This window comes from Macaca mulatta, chromosome 7 (assembly GCF_049350105.2).
Source record: "Macaca mulatta isolate MMU2019108-1 chromosome 7, T2T-MMU8v2.0, whole genome shotgun sequence".
NCBI classification, from domain to species: Eukaryota; Metazoa; Chordata; class Mammalia; order Primates; family Cercopithecidae; genus Macaca; species Macaca mulatta.
Window position 1 is genome coordinate 166,862,135 of NC_133412.1, and position 23,769 is coordinate 166,885,903.

Below are 23,769 nucleotides of genomic sequence, written 5' to 3' on the forward strand. Positions count from 1 at the left end.
TTTGCATTTCCCTGATAATTAGTGATGTTGAGCATTTTTTCATATGTTTGTTGGTCATTTGTATATCTTCTTTTGAGAATTGTCTATTCATGTCCTTTGTCTACTTTTTGATGGGATTGTTATTATTATTATCATTATTTTTTGCTGATTTGTTTGAGTTCCTTATAGATTGTGGATATTAGTCCTTTGTTGGATGCATAGTTTGAGAATATTTTTCCCTTTTCGGTGGGTTGTCTGTTTACTCTGTGGATTATTTCATTTGCTGTGCAGAAGCTTTTTAGTTTAATTAGGTCCCGTCTGTTTATTTTTGGTTTTGTTGCATTTGCTTTTGAGTTCTTGGTCATGAACTCTTTGCCTAAGCCAACATCTAAAAGAGTTTTTCTGATGTTGTCTTCTAGAATTTTTATGGTTTCAGATCTTAGATTTAAGCCTTTGATCTATCTTGAGTTGGTTTTTGTATAAGGTGAGATATGAGTACCCAGTTTCATTCTTCTAGATGTGGCTTGCCAATTATCCCAGCACCATTTGTTGAATAGGGTGCCCTCTCCCCACTATATGTTTTTATTTGCTTTGTTGAAGATGAGTTGGCTGTAAGTATTTAGCTTTGTTTCTGGGTTCTCTGTTCCATTCCTTTGGTCTACAAGCCTATTTTAATACCAGTACCATGCTGTTTGGGTAACTATAGACTTGTAGTATAGTTTGAACTCCAGTAATGTGATTCCTCCAGATTAGTTCTTTTTGCTTAGTCTTGCTTTGGCTATGTGGGCTCTTTTTTGGTTCCATATGAATTTTAGAATTGTTTTTCTAGCTCTGTGAAGAATGATGATAGTACTTTGATGGGAATTGCATTGAATCTGTTGCCCAGACTGATGTGTAGTGGTGTCATCATAGCTCACTACAGCCTCCAACCCCTGGGCTCAAGCAATCCTCCCAGCTAATCTTCCCAAGTAGCTAGGACTACAGGGGTGAGCCGCTATATCTGGCTAATTTTTCCTATTTTGTACAGATGGGGGTCTTGCTATATTGCCCATGCTGGCCTCAGACTCCTGGCCTGAAGGGATACTCCCACCATGGCCTCCCAAAGTGCTGGGATTACAGCCATGAGCTACCACACCTGGCCTCTTGCTATTAATCAGTTACCTACAGCTCTGAATAGGTGGAGAAAAGACTTTCGTCACTCAACTATCCAATGATAACAAAATTAGATAATTTAATCTTGTGGTCTAAGCAGAAAAAAAAATCATGATAGGCAATAGTCATTTTTTTATGTAGGACTCATCAGAGAGGGAGATGTATATCCATGAAAGATGTATTTTAATATTGAAACTCTATACAGATGGATTGTTTTAGACTAGGTGGATTACATAGCCCTATGTAAAGGAGAGTGATAGTCTCTTTAATTCCTTTTGCAAAGCCATCACTGCTGTGAGGACCAACGTTGCTAACCTCAGCGATGCAGCCTTATGGAAGATCAAGAGAGCTCGCTTTGCAAGAAACCGCCAGAAGAGTGTACGTTCCCTGAGGGACAGTGTGAAAGGGCCCGTGGAATCCAAGAGGGCACTCTCCCTCCCTGAGACCCTGACCTCCAAAATTCGTTGAGTATCTTCTTTCATCCTTCCATTAAATCTGTTTAATGTCTTTCTGAGGCTGACCTGTCTTGTTAAATGTTCACAGAGAGTATAGCACGTTCAGTAAACTGAGTTTGTTCAATAAGTTTGGCTTTCAGATTCCCTAGAGAATCACCAGGGGTATAAATGCCTAGGGTTGCTTCTGCTAGTTTGCTGGGGTAGCAAAGCCCTGATCTAACAGTAGATGTTTTTGAAATGTAAAAGGCAGCAAATGCATTGATGCTTGGCATGCAACTTAGAAGAAACATTTGCTCCTAAGTCCTAGAACACCAAAGTTTGCACCACCAGCCTTGTATCCTAAGAGCTGTCTGAATACGACTTAGGTAATAAGACGTATGGCGGCTAAGGAGGGAGAGTTGAAATTTGGAATGTATTTTTTTTTCATGTCTGATAGAAGCAGCCACACAAGCCCCCCAAGACAAACCAATAATAATGGTTGCTTTTGAAATAGAGAAATCAGGCTGAGAAATTGAATTTCTGCTCATCTTCAACAGATAATTTATAAATAAAAATAAGCTTCATTGCTAATATTTTTAAAAAGACCATATATACTTGTTCTATAAAAGGTCTTTCTTTATATTATAGTTTTAAAGAGAATAAAATTTGCCTTAAATTACCAAATGACTAGATAAACTCTAACGATTAGTAATGACTCATGAAGGACAAATAATTAAAAATTCATTACTAAATCACCATACGAATGAATGAGTATGTTTAAATATATTACTAACTTGTAAAATTTATTAAATGATTTAATCTGTAAATAATCACTGTGAAGTAAATAAAATAATGACCCAAAACCTATTTCTTACCCTGTCAGAATTTGAAAGGTTTGTTTTTCATTGGCATTTATTAGAAGACAGCCTTATATAACATAACCATTTTAAATCATAAATATGATTTGATTTTGTTCATTACATTTTCTCTATTTTATGACAAGCTATGGCAATGTGTTCTTTTAAACTTTGGGAGAGTTAAATATGAATGAAAGTTCTTTAAGTAATCAATAACCCAGTTTTTCAGGGAGCAAAGATAATCACAGGTGATCATTTAAGAATAACCAATGGTAGTGCTAGGCCCCAGGTGAAACTGTTTAAATCCTAGAAACCAATACCCAAATTAAATAAATAACTAATTTTATATGAGTTTTCCAGCTCTATTTATATCCTAACTGATCAGTTTGGAATGTAAAGTTTATTTATTGTCGTTTCTTGTTCATTAATTCACATGACCATTTTGAAGATGAAGTAACATTGAAGGATGTTCTTATGATTCAGATAAAAACTGCAAAACTTTTGTTACATAAACAACTTTTTTGTGATGTTAATTACAAATAGAAAAACGAAACCTGCCCCTACTATCCAATACAGTTAGCACTGAGTATATTTTCTAGGCTCCAGTTGTCTGTAATGCTTATTTCAATAGAGTTGTTGTTGATTTTTAAGCTATGAGGTTGACCAGGCATGAGCAGTCTGCTCCAGCTCTCGGTGGGACACCCGAACAGACGCCAGGTGGGTACTTCTGACATTGAAGGGCCATGTACAAGTGTCTATCACAGGTGGACAAGGTAGAGAATGCGGTGTCTCTAACTGGACCAGGGTGCTATACTTAGGATTTGCAAGCTCAAAAGGGTCTTACCTCAGATGTTCAAGTGTTTGAGCCCCTGATATGGCAATTCTTTCCATTTTGATATTAACAGATGACTTTTGATTCCATTAACTTTTGGTCCAGTAAGAAGCATCATATCACCTGAGTCTGCACCTTTCCCCAGAGAGCCAGTATGACTAGAGCTATCCGTAGTATTGATATTTGTATGTGTCTTTACACATAGAAATATTTTGTTCATATATATCTGCTATAGGAAAACCATACATTTCATTTACATTTTAAAAGGTTATACATTTGAACCACTGTCATCCGCTCATCCCCTTAGCCATTCCTGATTCTTTGCAACTCTACATGCATTTCTGTTTCTCAGAGAAAGGAGAATTTCCTCTGTTTGGAGGACCATAGCATGATACACTTTAACGATCATTTGATGTTCTGTGATATATTACAATTTATCATGAAGTAACCTAAGAGTTGAAGGGGTATTGGCAAGGAGGCTCCACGCGAATGGTGCCGTGACTCACTGGGAAGACTGTGAAGGTTCTGAATACCTACTTATTAGTCAAAAACAAATCTAGTAACTACCAACTATGTGTCATGCTATAGAACATTTGAGTTTTCATCTAAAACTACTAGTTTTATGATAATCTTTTCAGAATGGTGCAGACACTCTCAGAAGGAAAATTTCAAGTAAGGAGACTTTAAAGATCACGTGCGTTATGCATTATAAAAAGGATGTTTGAAAGAGAGGGAGTCCGGAGTGGGAGGGGAGAGAGAAAATCCCAGAGATCATCTATGCAGACAGCAGATGGTGGCCAAAGTCTTTTCTCTTTTACAATTGATGAGAAAAAAGGAATAGCAAACATTTGGTAGAGTCCCTCTATCTTGCCTTACACATCGCTCATGTACACTACTGTGCTGTGATTTTTTTCGTTTTAAAGAATAGAAATAAGAACTTCTGATTCAAAGCTTCATTAGAAATATGAAATCCATGCAGTTTCCCTTCAGTGAGGCATTTTTGAGATTGTTCTTAGGCAGTTTCATAAATTATCTTTATTTTACTCTAGCTTGTCTCTTAAAGCTTAGCTGAGAAGCTAGTCTTTCATAATAATTATCCATTTAAACAATCCAGCCCGAGAATTCCCCTCATATCACTGTGGGAAAACATGTACATGTGTTTCTTGCAGTTAAAAAAAGCCTTCAGGCATCTAATTATTCCACCAAAAGTGGCCAGATGGAAAAGAGGCAGATAACAGCATTGTTTAAATTAAATGTGAAGCTAAAACTTCAGGAAAGGTAATTTACATGACACCAGCATAAGCAAAACTTGCTTAGATATGGAAATAGCTGGCTCAGCTTATAAGGCAATTTCAAACTACTGTAGTGTTCCATTTTTGCATTATTATTTACTGGACCCTGACTGTTTCTAACTTGGAAGCAAGGACATACCAGATTTATCATAAGATTGTGGAGAATGGTTTAAGACAGTAATTAAATGGAAACTGAAGAACTTGCTACTTAATGAACATACTTTCGTTTGGTCCAAGTAATGAGCTCCTCTTTGCAGACCTCTTGTTAATTAGACTTGAAATAAAGCAGATGCCCCTTTATACAACAAGATTTAAATTTAATTGCTGTTTAGGTTGAACTTTTTGGCAGTGGATTTACAATTTATGATTCTCTGATCTTAACCTTTACATGGTACCCACAGAAAATGGAATAGAAAATTCTGTTTTCTATAGAAGGTATACTCTGCAAGGTTTGTAGAGAGTCACGTTCCTCTATGTCTTTTCAAATCAAAGTCTTTGTGCATCTAAATAAAATTCATAGAATCTTATAGCTGAAACATTAGCGATGTGTTAACAGTCTCATTTTGTAGAGGAAGAAACTGAGATTCTCACAAAAGAACAAGCTTATTAGTGACAGACCTGGGTCTCAAGCCCAGAGGTCCTGAGCTCTGTAACAAGGCAAGTAACTGCCAGTAGGAATTCAGCAGCTTCTTTTCATCCTAATTGATGGGATACACAATGTTTTTAACTGCTAATCTACAATTTGTATGCTTGGACATAGGGAGTACTTTCACTGGTGCTGTAAGAACCAGGAAATTTTGTCTTCATGTATTTAGAACACCGATGAAGATTAATTGAATAGAATGCAGCAGTTGTTATGCTATATAAGCACAATACTGAACTAATGGTATCAGTCCCATGTGAACATAGGGTGCTTAATTATATCGTGTTCCTCATTGCCTGGAGTGCATAATTAAACAAAAATAGGTATGTAATAATGATAATCCTTCCTGTATATATAGTATCTCTTTACTTATAGGAAAACTGATGTAGTGAGGGATTAAGTGATTCTGCTTTGGTGATTGCTTAAGGTCATGTATGACTGACTAGTTAGGATCAGAATGGAAGCTGGCATCCAAGGGACTTGGCTTGCTTGCTTTCTGCCACAACCACCTCTCGATGAACTGGTCTTAGAGTATTTCTGCCCTGTGGGACATGAGGACACCAGTCTGGTTATGGAGTTGGCCTGGGCTTTCAGGCCTGCTACAGAGTGGCTTAAGGCCATGAGTGTCCAGACCAAAGGACTTTGCCAGTTAGGACCCCAGATTGGTCCAGAGCTATCCCCGTTTCTTGTGGGACTTGCATACTCTAAGTTCTGCTTCAGCCTGCAGAGAAACCTAGAGATCTCTTGGCCTGCATTTGTATCCATAAGAGAAGGTGCCCAGTACTAGTTAGGACCAATAAAGCACTCTTGCATTGACCTTTCCTGTCTTCTTAGTGTCCCAGCCTAGAATTCCAAATAACTTTTCTTTGGGCTCTTTCTTTCTACAGATGGTTTACAATTCACTTCTTCACTAACTTGCAAAATGCCTATTGACCATTAAGATCCAGTAAGTCAGAGTACAGTTGTTTTTATAGGAATACTCTTGTTTGAAGTTATATTTTTGGGAAATGACAATTTTTGTTCAACAAACATTACAAATACTTTTTTTGAGTTGGGGTCTTGCTGTGTTGCTCAGGCTGGTCTCAAGCTTCTGGGCTCAAGGAATCCTCTCACCACAGCCTCCCAAGTAGCTTGGATTACAGGTGTGTGCCACAAATGCTTGTTCAACAAGTATTTATTTTACACCTGCTTGACTAGGAAATACAAAGATGCTTTGGAAATTTTTATACTCTTAACTTACTTATGGCCAAGTAAGGGATATTAAGTATGAACATCAGTAAACTCTCATCTTGAGTGAAAGTGACAGTACGCAGGATGAGTCATGTCAAATGCAAAGGGAGGGAGCTTTCTACCAGCTGGAGACATCAGGGAAGGTCTTGTGGACAGGTGGCTTTTCAGCCAGGCTTGACTGGTGGATGAGACGTAAACGTATGATGATACAACATGGAATAGGAAGGAGAAAAGGCAGGGATGGGGAGCATAGGAGGATGTGAAGTTAGCCACTGCCCCGGCTTTCCAGCCCTGCTGTGGATGTGTGCACACATAACCGAACACTGAGGTAAGGAGGCAGGGAGACGAGCGAGGCAGTGTAGTGAGAGCTGCCTATGGAATGGAACCTCGTTTATAGTGCTTACTCATTGGCTGCCCTGGACCAAGTGCAGAGTAAGCTCATGGAAGGATCCTTTCTTCCTCTACCTAATTGTCACTTGTTGGTTTGGCAGAGGGGTCAGTGAGTCGATTCACATAGAGAAACGTTCCCATATTCCTGCTGTTTTGGGACTCTATCAATTTTTCTCTTATACAGAATGTAAGCTCTGACATATTTATTTGAATTTAGTGCACTTTGACAGACATTTATGTATAATAGGTATCTACTATATGTCAGACTTTGGCCCCTATTCTGTGAGGGATATAAAAATGGATAAAATAATGTCATTTGCCTTCAAGAAGCCTATGTTCTTATTGGAGTATTAAGGCAATTGAATAGACAAAATGTTCTGCCTTGCAAAATTGTTATTGGCCACATGGGAGTTAGGAAAATGCTAAAGGAAATTTTCCTCCGTTCTTCTTTTTCTCTTCTGTCCTCCCTCCTTTCTTGTCCTTAGAAATTTAAAGAATTTAGGGATCACATCGAATAGCTGAGAGGACTATTGGGTATATCTAATAAGAATGGCTTTTGGGGACCTGTTTATAGCACAAAATTGTTGGGGGAGGGTAGAGAACCACTTTGCAAGGTGAAGAGAGCACCATGAGCAAAGGTGCAAAGAGGGAAAAACATTGGCTCCATTCTGAGATCCACGAGTAGCCCAGCTTGTAAGAATGTTGACCATTTCGGGTGAAATAATAGGAGATAAGTCTGGAAAAGCAGATCCTGATCCTGCCTGGTTTCAAATCATCTGAATAAATAATGTTGTATTACACTTTGGAGTTTCAATCAGTTATACACCTCTGTGGACAGATTGTAATGGACTCACTCCACATTAAAGGTATGGTAGGTATAGCTCTGCCTCCATAATTATAATTATAAATATAATTATATTTTATCTTTATAGAAAATATAAAATTAGACCTTTTAACATGTTAAATCTTTATGGTTAGGACAGATATAGAAATTTCACAGACTAGAATTCAAAACTATTAAGCGTTTTGTTTTCCTTAGAGAAAATACTTGTAGGCATTTAGTTTTAAAATGGAAATTTCATACCTTTTCTAGGTTAAAATATTAATATTGTCTTTATCAATAGAGAACATTTCAGCTTATCCACAGCTCATTTTTCTTAGGGATTTGATTAAGGTAACTTGTCTTTATGAAGAGTGCACCAGTCACAAGCTTACTCTATTTCAAAGAGAGGCAATAAACAAAGTATAGACTTGCAAAGCCCACACTGGAGGGGTAAATTATTAGAATAAAAAGAGATTAAAAATTTTTTATGCAAAAGTTTACATAAATGTTCTTTTTTCAGTACATTTGTTAAAGATCACTCAATTCTTGCTATTCAGGGAAAGCAGCAAACTTAAGATCCGTGAAAATGATCTACAGTGAGATGGGCATGTATGAAATGACAGTCATCAGGAAAATCTGATGTGATGGGAAAACTCAGGGTTACACATTGTTTAGAAACATGCCCACTTGTAATGAGAAGAAGAGTCCTGAAATGTTTAAGCTGAAGTCTGATGGTCTATTTTCTAGACTTGAATTGGGATGGAAGGAAACAGGAGCAGGGTCCCAGTTGGGCCTTGCTGGGAGCTCCCTTTCTTCTGTATTGAGGTTCCTAGATTCTCAGTACTATAAAACAAAGGAGCAACTTCCTCTCAAACACTCTCTGGTTCCAGTTTCTAACTTTGGGACTTTGTTGTTGAGCCATTGTGGACATGAGGTGGCTGAGCAGGACTGAGTGATACATGTTCTCTTCAACTTTGCACCCCAGAGCTAAAAGGAATTGAAGACTGAAGCTATATTGTAACAGCCATTACTTGCTGCTACAATAACATTGAACCCTGCAGGGAGTCCTGTCATATTCTTGGCCCAAACATGTCCAAAGCAATAATGTCCTTCTAGTTGTAAAGTAATACTCTAGTGGAAAAACAAATCAAGAGTAAATGTTTTTCTTTTCTTGTTCTTTTTTCTTTTCTTTTTTTTTTTTTTTTTTTGAGAGAAGGTCTTTCTTTGTTGCCCAGGCTGGAGTAGAGTGGCATGATCACAGCTCACTGCAGCTTCAACTTCCCAAGCTCAGGTGATCCTCCTGCCTCAGCCTCCCGAGTAGCTGGGACTACAGGTGTGCACCACCATGTCCAGCTAATTTTTGTATTTTTTGTAGAGACCGGGTCTTGTCATGTTTCCTAGGCTGGTCTCAAACTCCTGGGCTCAAGTGATTCTCCCACCTTGGCCTCCCAAACTGCTGGGATTACAGGTGTGAGCCACGATGCCCAGCCTCAGTAAACTATTTTTCAATGCTGAAAAAATAGCCCTGTAAACTTTTTCTATTTTGCCTTACAAGGATAGGTATTGTATTTGGTCAAATCCTATATTACAAACATTTAATTTAACCACATGCTGTGATGCTTTACATTTCCAGCCTCTCATTGAAATAGGGTGTTCCACATACATTGATTTTTTTCCTGATGCATGCCTTATAAGTAATTATATTAACAATTTATTGATCACCCTGCATGTGAAACACTGTAATAAACAAATCCTTAGGTTTTATTTGAATAATTTTTGATAAAAAGTTTCTCTAAAGTGCATCATACATATTCATTCCTTCATGCACAGATTCTATAAGACAGAAAAGTGTGAGTGTCCTGGAATCATGCTGACGTGTGTCAGATGGTTTTCTCTGTATTAGAGGCTCTTACACTAAGCTGCCTCTGCTGCCTCTTCACTTACTGTCAACTATCCCTTCTCAGCAGTTCACTTTTGAACAGACCAACATTCATCTGATTCTCTGGGAAACTCGACAACCAAGCTTGTTACTTTATGTGCAGGTCTAAACTGGTAAATTCTGAATTTGACCTTCATGCTACTATCCCAGAGAAAAAGTATTTGGGCTTGAGACAGCAAATTTCTGCAATTCCCAGAAACATTTCTGATGCCTCGCTTCTCTTGGCTGTGTCCTGGAAGGCTGAGACTTTGCCAAATTAACTGAGGAGTTAATAGGTATAAGTTACTACCTAACTCTTTGTTGCATCCTTTACACCATAATTATAATGGATGTAACCAAGGCTTGGTTTATAATGGTTTGTAACCAAAGCTTGTCATCGTTTAGTAGAACGTTTCCTTGCAGGATGAGAGATGAGAATGCCGGTGTGCTGATCTAACCCACCAGACAAAACTTTTATTTTCAATTTAGATATTCTAATGTTGCTGTAAAAAAAAAAAAAAAAAAAAAAAAAAAAGGAAAGAGTATTTTGAATAATCCCCAAACCATAAATATAGAAGAGCAAATATCAGTCTTCCTTCTCCCAAAGTCCTAAACCAAACCTGATAAGAAGGGGCAGAAGAAAAAAAGGAGACAGGGTAATTTCTGACTTTGAAAAATAACAGAGAAAGTCAATGTCAGGGAGCTGCTAAGATGCCGTTATTTACTAGGTTAAGAGGAAGCCAAGGGCTAAGGTATTTTTCTTTCCATGTGAACTTTCTGCTCACCTTCATGTGGTGTTTTTCTGTTTTTAAAAGTTCATGCTTCGCTCTCTTTCTGTTTGTGTCCTCTCCCTTCCTTGTATGTTTCTCATGACATACAACAGGGCTTATAATTTGCTATTTATAATTTTGACTATTTCATTTAAAGAGAACCTACTGCTAATATCTCAGGGTTTGGAAAAGATTTTTTTTTTTTTTTTTTTTTTGCACTAGCTGATTCATGAACATAACTGAATTGAGATAATAATTTAAACAGAAGAGCCCAGTGGTTTTGCCCTCAGTAGATTTTAGACTATAGTGTTTTGTGGTTATTCTTACATGCTTATTTTACAAAGCTGGAAGGGAAACTTCCTTTATCACTGAGGATAAAACTTTGCCAACGTGTTAAAAAATTTGCTAAATGCAAAATGTATTTAGGCATTTGTCTTGCTGTTTCAGGATAGTATTGCTTCATAGCACCCTATTTTTATTGCCATTCCCTTAATTCTCCCAGATTACTTGGTTGTTGACGAATACAGTAACTTTCACCCCCGGACTAGGGCTCTGCCTACAAGGCCATATTGTGCCTTTAAGTTTCTTAAATTCTGTCTGGAGCAGAAAGTTTTGTAGAAGCAGAAACAAGGGTGCTTTTTCAATATATAAGGGAGATTTTAGTGTCACTTCACTTGTGAACGAATCACCCACTCACAGCCTTTCTTCTACTGACAGGACAACAGTCTCCCGAGAATGACAACACCATCAAGGACCTGCTCCCAGAAGATGCTGGGATCGACCACCAGACAGTTCACCAGCTGATCACAGTGCTCATGAAGTTCATGGCCAAGGACGAGAGCAGCGCCGAGTCAGACATCAGCAGTGCAAAGGCCTTCAACACGGTCAAGCGACACCTGTACGTCTTACTCGGCTATGACCAGCAGGAAGGTTGCTTCATGATTGCACCTCAAAAAATGCGCCTGTCAACTTGCTTTAATGCATTCATTGCAGGAATTGCCCAAGTGAGTGTAATAACAGCTTTCGGGAGTCACACCCTTATACTTTTAGTAGAAGCAAGGCATTACGTACTGTGTAGCCAACACTGGTTCAGCATAAAGGTTTGTACAAATTGCTTGGTGTTATGCAGGAGTATGTGGAGGGGAATGTGAAGATTAGTAAGAATTGGTAGTCTGACTGAGAAATAGTGAGAGAGAGAATGAGAGAGACTGTGTGTGTGTGTGTGTGTGTGTGAGAGAGAAAGAGAGAGATATGCTAACCTTGTAGCTTATGAAGAATGTCTGTACCTTGATATGATAGTTACATAATCATTTTAGTATATTTGGTTTCTTTTCTTTTCTTTTTTTTTTTTTTTGAGACCGAGTCTTGCTCTGTCGCCCAGGCTGGAGTGCAGTGGCGTGATCTTGGCTCACTGCAAGCTCTGCTTCCCGGGTTCACGCCATTCTTCTGGCTCAGCCTCCCAAGTAGCTGGGACTACAGGCGCCCGCCACCACGCCCGGCTATTTTTTTGTATTTTTAGTAGAGACGGGGTTTCACTGTGTTAGTCAGGATGGTCTTGATCTCCTGACCTCGTGATCCGCCTGCCTCGGCCTCCCAAAGTGCTGGGATTACAGGCGTGAGCCACCGCGCCCAGCCAGTATATTTGGTTTCTAGATCACTGTGCTCATTTTTTTTTCAATTGCTAACTAAAAATACTTAAATTTGGTTAATTCTATATTAAAAATTATAATTTTAGTTTATATTAATTTCAATTGTGTCTTACTGAAGAAATCTTTCCAGTTAAAAGGAGTTTCTAATATTCACATGTTCCAATATTTTGTTTAGTGTAAAACAGCTGAAGTTGGAGCTATGGAAAGGCTTGTTTTCTCTGTGTGTTTCAGCTACTTTCCATTTGGTTTTACACACTCAAATTTACATTTATCTATTAAAATTGCCATTTTATTAAACATTTTCTTTCACAGTAACACAAAAAAAAAAAAAAAAAGAAAAAAAGAATTGGTAGCCTGGTATCATCAAGGGAGTGTGGGAGATTTTTTTGTTTTGTAAAATATACCTACAATTTGCCATTTTAACGGTTTTAAGTGTATAGTTCAGTGGCGTTGAGTACTTTTATGTTGTGTAACCATCACCACTGTCCATCCTCAGACGTTTTTATCATCCTAAACTGAAACTCTGTATCCATTAAACAATAAGAGAGTATAGGATTATTTTTTGTGGGTGTGGTTTTATTTATTTATTTATTTATTTATTTATTTATTTATTTATGTTTTTGAGACGGAGTCTCGCTCTGTTGCCAGATTGGAGTGCAGTGGCGCAGTCTCGGCTCACTGCAAGCTCCGCCTCCTGGGTTCACACCATTCTCCTGCCTCAGCCTCCCAAGTAGCTGGGACTACAGGCACCTGCCACCGCGTCCGGCTTATTTTTTTGTATTTTTAATAGAGATGAGGTTTCCCCGTGTTGGTCAGGCTGGTCTTGAACTCCTGGCCACAAATGATCTGCCCACCTCGGCCTCCCAAAGTGCTGGGATTACAGGCATGAGCCACCGCACCTGGCCTTTTTTGTTTGTGTTTCTGTGGTTTTGTGTGTGTGTGTGTGTGTGTGTGTATGTGTGTGTGTTTTAAAAAAAACCTTTTCCTTTTTTGGTTTCAGGTGGAGAGAGCTGAATTAATCATACAACTTATCTTTTTGCCACACCATCATCACTGGCTTTTCCATGTGTGTCTGCTACTTCTAACTGTTGTATTGCATGCCATGGTGGACAGACACCATACTTCACTCATCCATTCCCCTAGTGATGGACTCACATTGCTCCCAATGCCTCACTACCCCAAACAGTTCAGTAATAGGCATCTATGTGTACGCACCTTATCAGCCAATGTGAGAATTCCTTACGGAGATGCATCCAGAAGAATTGCTGGGTCGTAGGGTAAATGTATGCCTAATTTGGTCAGTGCTACAAATCTCACTCTCCAGTACAGCTGTACCAATCTGTAAAAATACAGGACTTGGGGCTAGAGAGATGCGGATATGAATTTCAGCTCCGCCTCTGTTATTAGCTGCTAGGGCTTAGGCACTCTCTGCTTGCTTGCTTATTGGTAACACAGATTTCCTTTTTTGATAGATTAGAGAAAACCTATTGCAAAGCACCTTGATTCATGCCTGTCTCATGGTAGGAACTCGATAGATGATAGCTGTTATTGTCAGTTAGCTCAAATAGAGATTGTAATGTAATGAACAAAGATAAGCAGTGTGAGAGCAATGTGCATGTAGTCGTCCTGTGCTGATGCTGATAACTGGATGGATCACCGCTTTTTCTCAGCTGTCACTGTTTCAGATACCAAACCCTCCCTCCCTCTTCTCCCCACCCTCTAAATCCACATTATGCATATTTACTTTAGAAATAAAAGCTAAAAGGCCAGGCATGGTGGCTCATGCCTATAATCCCAGCACTTTGGGAGGCCGAGATGGGCAGATCATGCAGTCAGGAGTTCAAAACCAGCCTGGCCAATATGGTGAAACCCTATCTGTACTAAAAAATACAAAAATTAGCCAGGCGTGGTGATGTGCGCCTGTAGTCCCAGCTACTGGGGAGGCTGAGGCAGGAGAATCGCTGGAACCTGGGAGGCAGAGGTTGCAGTGAGCCAAGATTGCACCACTAAACTCCAGCCTGGGTGACAGAGTGAGACTCCATCTCAAAAAATATATATATATGTATATATAAGCTAAACATTAAAAATTAAATTTTTATATGGGGTTTATATAACTCCAGAAAACCTGTGTCAAAAATAACTTCCTAATATTTTGGCATTTATTGCTCCCTCCATTTATATACATAAATTTCATACTCAAATACGTATGTCCACATATTTTTACAATAATAGGTTCATATTATACATACTGATATATATGCCACCTTTTAAAAATTTTTTTGTTTCAATGAGTTTTTGGCAAACAGGTGGTGTCTGCTTACGTGGTTAAGTTCTTTAGTGGTGATTTCTGAAATTTTGGTGCAACCTTTTTAAACCTAAAATTTTTTATGAAGTTTATATCATGTAAATAAATTTGTGTCATATTCTGTGTAATGCTTACATAGTATTCTGTAGTTATACAAACAGTATTTTATTTGTCTAATCCCATATTATTGAATATGGAGGTTGATTTCAGTTTGGGGTGACTATAAACAAAGCCATGTTGAATTTCTTTAACATACATTTTGGAACACTTGTCTGATTATTTCTTTGGGATATATTTAATGGTTGTATTGGAGGTATGGGCTTTTTCTTTCTTTCTCTTTTTTCCTTTTTTTTTTTTTTTTTTTTTGAGACAGGGTCTCACTCTGGTAGCCCAGGCTGGCGTGCAGTGTTATGATCATGGCTCACTGCAGCCTCGACATCCCAGGCTCAGAGGATCCTCCCAGTTCAGCCTCCCGAGTAGCTAGGAGTATAGGTGTGTGCTACCACACCGAATTAACTTACTGTATTTTTGGTAGAGACGGGGTTTCGCCATGTTGCCTGAGCTGGTCTCATACTTTTGGGCTCAAGCAATCTGTCTGCCTCAGCCTCCCAAAGTGCTGGAATTGCAGGCATGAGTCATTGCACCTGGCATGTGCTTTTTCTTATTCCTGAATGCATATTGCTAAATTGTTCTCCTGAAAGATTGTACCAAGTTTGGTTGGTATAATACTTGGTTCAAAGATTGAACCAAGTATTGCCGGTTGTCCATGAATTCCCATTTCTGCAGGTGGTTACCAATATTAGGTTTCTTCATTGTCTAGTTTAACTCTGGTTAATAGTTGAATGGATAAAATTTTATTTTCAATAGGTACTGAAATAAATAATTAATTAGATTAAAACTATTTTCATTTACAAGTTTCAAAAATTTTTTGTGAGGTTGGACTTTTCCTCCTTCTTGCATACTAGCCATTACTTTTAATATTTTGTGGGGTGCCTATTAAATATTTTGCCTGTTAAAAATTTTAACCACTGGGATGGCTCACATTTTTCCTTTTGACTTCTGAGTGTTCTTTGTAGCTTTCCATCAGTTGTTAATATTTTTTCTATTTCAGGTTATGGACTATAACATTAACTTGGGAAAACACCTTCTCCCCTTAGTGGTTCAGGTGCTCAAATACTGCTCTTGTCCTCAACTCCGGCATTATTTCCAACAGCCACCTCGTTGCTCCCTCTGGTCACTAAAGCCTCACATCCGGCAGATGTGGTTGAAGGCCTTGCTTGTCATCCTTTACAAGGTGAGCTGGGTGGTCACTGCTGTTTTAGATGCAGTGGTTCTCTTAGAGAGCATGCAGCATAAGGAGAACACCTGAGTCTTTAGTTGAAAATTTTGTAGAATAAAAGTTTGACCTTTGGAAGGAAGATCAGGATATGCAATCACTGTTAAGAACCAAAGAGCTATTGAAATGAAAATAGAAACGGGAGGCCCTGTCGATACATGCTCTAAAAATGTTTAAAACAAAGAATGATAAATGGTAGGCTATTGATCAAGAACCTCTGTTTATAGTGTTTATACTCAGTCTCATATTTTATCTAAGTATTAATTATTATTTCAGAAAACAAGGAAGATATCTGAAATTGTATTCACCCGCTAAATGTTTATGCCAGATAATTTTCTTGAAAAGAACTGTAACTATGAACTGGCATGCCTTGCTGTCAGTGGTTTGGTGAAGGAGGAAAGGAATATAGTCCCTTGTAAAAATAAGGCCATGGAGGAGGGCGTGGTGGCTCACTCCTGTAATCCCAGCACTTATGGGAGGCCGAGGTGGGTGGGTTGCCTGAGTACAGGAGTTCGAGCCCAGCCTCAGCAACATGGTGAAATCCTGTCTCAGCAAAAAATTAGCCAAGCATTGCACATGCCTGGTCCCACCTACTTGGGAGGCTGAGGTGGGAGGATCACCTGAGCCTGGTAGGTTGAGGTTGCAGTGAGCTATGATCACACCACTGCACTCCAACCTGGGCGACAGAATGAGACCCTGTCTCTAACTAAACAAATAAATAAGGCCATGAGCAGAATCTCTTTCTACTTCTCTCTCTCTCTCTCTCATATATATATATTTATCCCCAAGAGATACTGCAAACAGTATCTGGCAAGATCAGGTGGAAAAACTTACCCTTTAAAATAACCATTTATCTTTTTCTCCCTCATTTCATTGGGCAGTATCCATACCGAGACTGTGATATCAGCAAGATCCTGCTGCATCTGATTCACATAACAGTCAATACACTCAATGCGCAGTATCATAGCTGCAAGCCCCATGCCACGGCAGGACCTTTGTACAGTGACAACAGTAACATAAGCAGATACAGCGAAAAAGAAAAAGGTACATATCTAAATTGCATCCCAAACCTAGCTTCAATACATAATAGATTTCTGGACAATGTTTTCTTATTAGATACAGGAGTGTTCCCAGATATCATTCTGAAGTAAAAAGAAAATCACTTTCTTAATTTTCCAGCCTCCCATGAATGTTGCTGCTTTAACTTTAAAATTGAGCATTCGAGAGGAATAATTGATATGCTTCTAAAACCTATATCGTAAGAAATAATATTTTGTAAAATATTTTCTGCTGTTTGATTCAGGAACCTTCATAAGCCTTTTCTTACGTATTAGAAGCGTCTCGGTTTTGGGCTATAAAGTAAGTCTTGGTTGGCACACAGTGGAGCCATTCTTCATAGGTCTCTAGTTTGCCCCTGACCTTTGTGCTCATACAGTTTCAATGGAGTCTAAGTTTGCTGAAGTGCTTTTTCCTAGCCTTTTAATGCAATACAAAGTGATTCAAAGCAAGGGAAATGAAACATTTTTGCTGCATAGGTGTAAGTTATCTCCACTATAAACACTTTTTTCTATTGCTACCTTTTTCTAAAAGGAGGCAGTAGAATGCAACTTTAGCTAGAGTAAAATTGCAGCCTGTTTTCAGGTGCGACATAAAGGACCAGGGTGTATATTTTCAGTTTTTAGTGGAAATCATGGCTGACTAGATTTTAAATTGACATCATTTAATCTAGTCTTTGGAGAAAACCAAGTGTCCAATGACCCTTTGTGAGGTTAGTAGAGTCTCTTTTGGTAGGACTGCTCTGGAGATGTCTCAAAAGTGTACATTGTAGCTGGTGTTCCACTGTTTATTATTGCTGAATGTTCCAGAAATCTAGTTTGGCTACAGATGGAACTCGAGAACTAGGTTTTTTAAGTTCTGGTACCATTCAGATCCTTCCTGAAGAATATTTTGTCTACCAGTTTAGGGTTTGGTCTCTGGGAAATTGGGGAGATCTGTTAAGCTATGGATGTTTTCAGTGTGGGCTTAGTGTTTGGGCCAAACCCTGATGAACCTTTCTGGATGGGAGGCGCCATCTTGTGGTCTTTCAGTATTGATTGTTCAATGCGTTTGGAAAATCACTTCAAAGTTATGTAATGCAAATCACGTAACTATTGGTTGGAAAAACTGCATTTTTCAAAGGATATTTTTCCAAAAAGGAAATAGAGAAGTAAAACAGATTATTGTGTTGCATTTTCCCAGAAACATGGGAATTTGATAGGCGTTCCCATCTTTGTGGATGTTCACTGGGTTTAAAAACAAATTCATTTTGATTGTTAACATTTATTTTTATTTAATTAAAAAGTTTAGTATGGTCATTTCACCTAAAATTTACTGCTTCAAGTTTCATTTACTTGTAGAATTTTGTGCATTAGAACAGGACGAGTCCTTAAAACTTGATGCATGTAATGCCCTTATGCTAAAAAAAAAACCTTGAATAATCATAATCACACCTGAGCCTCATCTGTCACATACATAGATGTACATACAGGCCAAACATTATTAGTTCAGTGATATTCAACTTGAATAATAGGTTAACTCCATTTATGGTGCTATTAGATGCATTTTAGTAACCTTTTCTGTTGCCGCTTTGTACGTGGCTTTCGCCTTTCAAAAGAATGAAAGAAGAAAATTGGTTAAGTAAACTTTGTGGGTTGCAACATATCAATTCTTTCCTCATTAACATATTTTGGGGTTTATCTTGCATTTTAAAATGGCCACATGGGTATAGAAGGGAGGACATAGAAACAAGTTCAATAGGCATTCGAAGTGACCGATTTGTTTATGTAAGATTAAGGATCGTAAGCATCAAAGATTCTTTCTGGGATTCATGAGATCTGTAATAGTTACACGTGGTAAACTCCTCAGAGAAGAGTCTTACTTTAATAGGAGGAAATGTTATTTTCTGTTTTCTTTTTCCTTTGTTTACTCTTTCAGTCCATAATCATTCGTGGAGCTTTTGAGATGACAAGTGGCTTTTCTAAGCTTTTTCTGTGTGTTGCGTGTCTCATTATCAAATGTAGAGTACAGTATTTTGCATTCACACCATATAAGGTGCATGTACTGTTAGGCTGTGTCTATGCCAGTTACCAAATCCCAGAAAGGCAGATTTTTTTTTTTCTTTTTTGGAAAGGCCAAGATCCACTCATTTTGTTTAATTTCCTTTCGCCAAATCAGCCTGAAAATCCACGCAACACAGGCAAGTCCAAGCAGTGTCACAGGCTCCCGGAAAAAGTAGCTGACATCTATGTGTCATCTGGTGTTAAGCGTACTGGAAAAGTTTCCCAAAAAGGCACTGTTGGACTCCCAAGAAGCCTGTCTTTAAAAATGCTGCCAATTGTCATGTGAAAAGTGACGGGCAATCTTGTAACAGCTTCCTCTGTCCAATAGATAGATAATTTGATGCCTGGATGAAATACCAACCCATAGCTAGACTTGGGCTGGTGCAGAAACTACCCCAGACCTTGTTCCATAATGCTTTCATTGAAATGCTTGTGTAGACACAGCCTAAGAGAGAATAACCTCTTAAGTGTAATTTTGACTTTCTCTCCCCAATTAGAAGAAGATAGTGTTTTTGATGAATCTGATATTCATGATACACCTACTGGACCCTGCAATAAAGAGTCTCAAACTTTTTTTGCAAGATTGAAAAGAATAGGCGGCAGCAAAATGGTGAAATATCAGCCGGTTGAGATGAATGTTCAGAGAAGTATGAATTTTTTCTCTTAGTAATTTTATGCAGAAATGTTGTACTCTACCGTTTGTTTGGGGTGAAATCTTAATTTTATTATGTTACTACACATTTTAATACCGTTGATTTATATATATGTATGCACAAACAGTATATATATATACACAGTTATATATATACGTGAATCGACAGATACATCATTAATGTCATGATCGTCTTTGAGGGCCATTGCTTGATTTGATTTGTTGCAAAATGTTTGCTTCTCTTCCACACGATTTGAATACAGTTTCCTAGATCTGCCTCAGCCAAAAAATGATCCCCTCTCCTATGCACAAATGAACAGAGCTGAGGAATTATCCCAAAGTCCGATTTTGGAAATCAGATCTTAAACTGCCATTTTGGTGTCTTTCATTCCTAAATTTTCCAGTTTTTGAAATTAGAACGAACCTTCCAAAAACTTGGCCAGAAAATTCGTTTTCCCTCCTGGTGGAGCTGGGATTGTGATGATGATTTATGCCAATTGTATGCCCAAGGATGAGGGGAAAAAATGGTGAAATCTCCAAGTAAAATAGTACTAGCTTTTTCTGTTTTGATCAGGTGAAATAGAACTGGCTGAATATAGAGAGACGGGTGCATTACAAGACAGCCTTCTCCACTGTGTGAGAGAAGAAAGCATTCCGAAAAAAAAGCTGCGCTCTTTCAAACAAAAATCTCTTGATATAGGGAATGCAGACTCGCTTTTGTTTACATTAGACGAACATCGTAGGAAGTCGTGCATAGATCGGTGTGACATAGAGAAGCCTCTGACCCAAGCTGCGTATGTCGCACAAAGACCAAACGACCCTGGACGTTCTAGACAGAACTCTGCTACGAGGCCTGACAATAGTGAAATCCCCGAGAACCCAGCTCTGGAAGGGTTTCCAGATGCTCGAAGGCCTGTCATACCCGAGGTTAGGTTAAACTGTATGGAGACATTTGAGGTGAAAGTTGACTCGCCAGTAAAGCCTGCTCCTAAAGAGGATTTAGATCTGATAGATCTGTCCTCAGATTCAACATCGGGGCCTGAAAAACACTCTATACTCTCAACCTCCGACAGCGACTCTCTTGTATTTGAGCCTCTTCCCCCTCTCAGAATAGTCGAGAGTGATGAAGAAGAGGAGATGATGAACCAAGGCAATGACGGCTCCTCTGCTAAAAATGCTGCCTCCTGTCCTGCCATCCCCAGCCATCCCTCCGTCCTCAGCCTCAGCACAACTCCGCTTGTGCAAGTAAGTGTGGAGGATTGTTCCAAAGACTTTTCTTCTAAGGACTCAGGAAATAATCAGTCAGCAGGGAACACGGACCCTGCCCTCATCACTCTGGAAGACCCTATGGACGCCGAAGGATCCTCAAAGCCAGAGGAGCTGCCGGAGTTCTCCTGCGGTAGCCCACTAACGCTGAAGCAAAAACGAGACCTCCTTCAGAAGTCGTTTGCTCTCCCTGCAATGTCGCTGGATGATCACCTTGACCCGGGCACCGAAGGGGAGAAGCCTGGGGAGCTGATGCCAAGTTCAGGGGCAAAAACTGTCCTCCTCAAAGTCCCCGAAGATGCGGAGAACCCCACAGAAAGTGAGAAGCCTGATACCAGTGCAGAATCTGATACAGAACAGAATCCTGAAAGGAAGGTGGAAGAGGATGGAGCTGAGGAATCCGAATTTAAGATTCAGATTGTTCCCAGGCAGAGGAAGCAGAGGAAGATTGCTGTCAGTGCTATCCAGAGAGAGTACCTCGACATCTCCTTCAACATTCTAGACAAACTGGGAGAACAGAAAGATCCAGGTAAGCTCGCCTCTCTTCTTTCTCCCAGCCTTAACTTTAAGTTTGTGCATCTTGTTTGGTAGGGTACCAGCACTGAATATGCATCAGACTCAAACTCTTATAACGTCAGGGTGTGACATTATAATGGCTTCGCAATCACTCTGAATCCTTCCGGTTTAGTGGACAATGTTGGATGCAGATGTGGTTCTACTGGCTCCATAAATGTTTCTGTTTTTGTTGTTTTAAACTCTGCAGTCAATTCTTGACCACCCTTGGCAATGAGATGCACTGGTTAATTCGTATCGGGATAATCCAGGTATCATCTTAGCCTTCCTCAAACAGCAAAAGTCATTAACTTGAACTCTTTGCTTTCTTTTTTTCTCTACTCTATACTAGTGAGCTATGATATAGTCCAAAGAAGGAACCAATGTGAAGGGCTAAACTAAAGCAAACAGTGCTTGGAATGATTAAGAATTGACTCTACAATCATTTACAGGGCATACAGCTGATTGTAGATACTAACCAAATATCAGAAACCAAAAAATACCAGTTACAGCCTAGACCCTAACCCACAGTCATCACTTGGTGACGAAGTTGTCACTGCCCATGGATTTCCTGCATCAGGGCCGTTTCTTATGTTTGCTTGGAGGCATTGTTTCTAAGAAAGATAACTTGAAAGAAATGGCAAGCCCATGATCCATCTCATCCTATAACACAGTCTTCTGTAATGTTACTGTGACACTGATCAGAACCCATCTTCATTTCTTAGTTCAGATCTTTTAAAATAAGTTAATGGGGCTGGGTATGGTGGTTCATGCCTGCAATCCCAACACTTTGGGAGGCCAAGGCAGGCAGATCACAAGGTCAAGAGATCGAGACCATCCTGGCCAACATGGTGAAACCCCCTCTCTACTAAGAACACAAAAATTAGCTGGGTGTGGTGGCGCACACCTATCGTTGCAGCTACTCAGGAGGCTGAGGCAGGAGAATTGCTTGAACCTGGGGTTGCAGTGAGGTGAGATCACGCCACTGCACTCCAGCCTGGTGACAGAGTGAGACTCCGTCTTAAAAAAAAAGTTAATGGGACTTTAGGAAAAATGGAATTGGCTAGGGATGATTATTTTAGTAGATATATAGACTGTGGAAGGTTAAAAACTGGTGAAGGTCTTAAAGACCTCTAGCTTAGCCCCTCATGTTATACAGGAAGATACCGAGGCTTAGAGGAGGTGATGCACCAGGTCACATGGCCAGACAGAAGGAGTGCCTGATTCTAGTCACGTTTTCCTGCTATTCTACACAAAAGCAACTTCTGAGGGGATGCACCTGGCTTTTTTATTTGCCTCAGGCATTTCCAGAGGTTTCTAGCTGTCGTCTAGCCCATAGGACAGAGCTGTCTACCTCAAAAACGTGCTGTAAAACTCTGTTGAATGAACATTAGCGTATTCAGAAAGGGTCATGCTCCAGCCAGGCAGGGAAAAAAGGGTCCTTGTTCATAACAACAAAGTTTAAGAAGTTAAGAAGGCTTTCAGGAAAACTGGGACACCTTTTTATTGTTTGGGGCCAGGAAAATGGCTGCATATGGAAGGAGGACGGCACTGACCTAGAAATGATAGAGGTCTATAGGGCAGGTGCATACGAAGCTGAGGTCCACAGGGTGAGTCTCTGTGATGTGTAGGTTGCATGTAGGTTCTAGCGTGCAGGTTTGTGTGTGCAACTGTGTTGCCTTCTTTATTCACCCTTATGTTTGATTGTTCCCCAGACTACCAAGGAGGAAAGTGGTTTTGTGTTCATACATTTGTTAACAGAACAAGGGAAAAATACATGATAATTATAACACGTCTTTAAAATGGCATAATATATATTATTATATAACATATATATATTATACTGTCATCATAATTTTATGTCTCCATAGGGCTTTGCCTCTCACTAACTCTGATCTGATCTCTTCTGCCCCTCCTTGCTGGGCATGGGGAGGAGTCCTGTGTGCTCAGAGCATGACCCAGGCATCCCCAGACTTTCCTGCCTTCATCATCAGTAGTAAGGCAGACCCAGACACTTGCCCCTCCAAACCATCCCAAATGCACAGCCTTACCCTTGCTAACTGCCAGGAGTCCAGGACTCATCTTACTGTGCACCTCACTCTGTTTATGTCAGTCCCTAGAGTACTGGGTCATCCTTCATATCCCTCACTCAGAGCTCCACAAGGCCTTGCATACCTTCTGTTCTGAAGCTTTCTCCCTCGTTACCCTGGCTCCTGAAACCCTTCCCCTGTGTCCTAGGAAATTCATGGCCCTTTATGAGCAAAATTCCTCACACGTGTTCTCTCTCCTCTATTTCTCTTGCCTTCTGAGTCTAATGGAAACCCAGCTCTCCCCAAGGGCATTGCTTTCCCTACAGCCCATGTCACTGGACTTGGCCGGGGGCAGCATCTTCCTTATTCCACACTGCCCCTTCCAGACCCTTCCCTTCTTGTCTCTAGAAACCTTCGCTCTGAGCTGCATACCCTCAGACCACAGTACCCACTACTTGCATTGCTGTGCCATCATGAACCCTGGCTCTTCCTCACTTGTTGACAAATTTGATTCGTGGCCCTTCTTACTCTTTCCAAAATTATTCCTGCTGTAATTCCTGT

The 23,769-nt window shown here is 39.6% G+C and overlaps 1 protein-coding gene across 4 annotated transcripts in view; it reads left to right on the forward strand.

The window, feature by feature from the left end:
• Positions 1 to 23,769, forward strand: part of UNC79 (unc-79 homolog, NALCN channel complex subunit) — a 365,110-nt gene that overhangs the window by 258,007 nt on the left and 83,334 nt on the right. For 2 of the 4 annotated variants that reach the window (XM_077937833.1, XM_077937832.1), the window contains 7 exons: positions 1,415 to 1,594; positions 3,074 to 3,139; positions 11,038 to 11,324; positions 15,386 to 15,568; positions 16,492 to 16,654; positions 19,206 to 19,355; positions 19,935 to 21,155. In XM_077937833.1, coding sequence (XP_077793959.1) covers positions 1,415 to 1,594; positions 3,074 to 3,139; positions 11,038 to 11,324; positions 15,386 to 15,568; positions 16,492 to 16,654; positions 19,206 to 19,355; positions 19,935 to 21,155 — 2,250 coding nt within the window. 4 annotated transcript variants of the gene reach the window in all.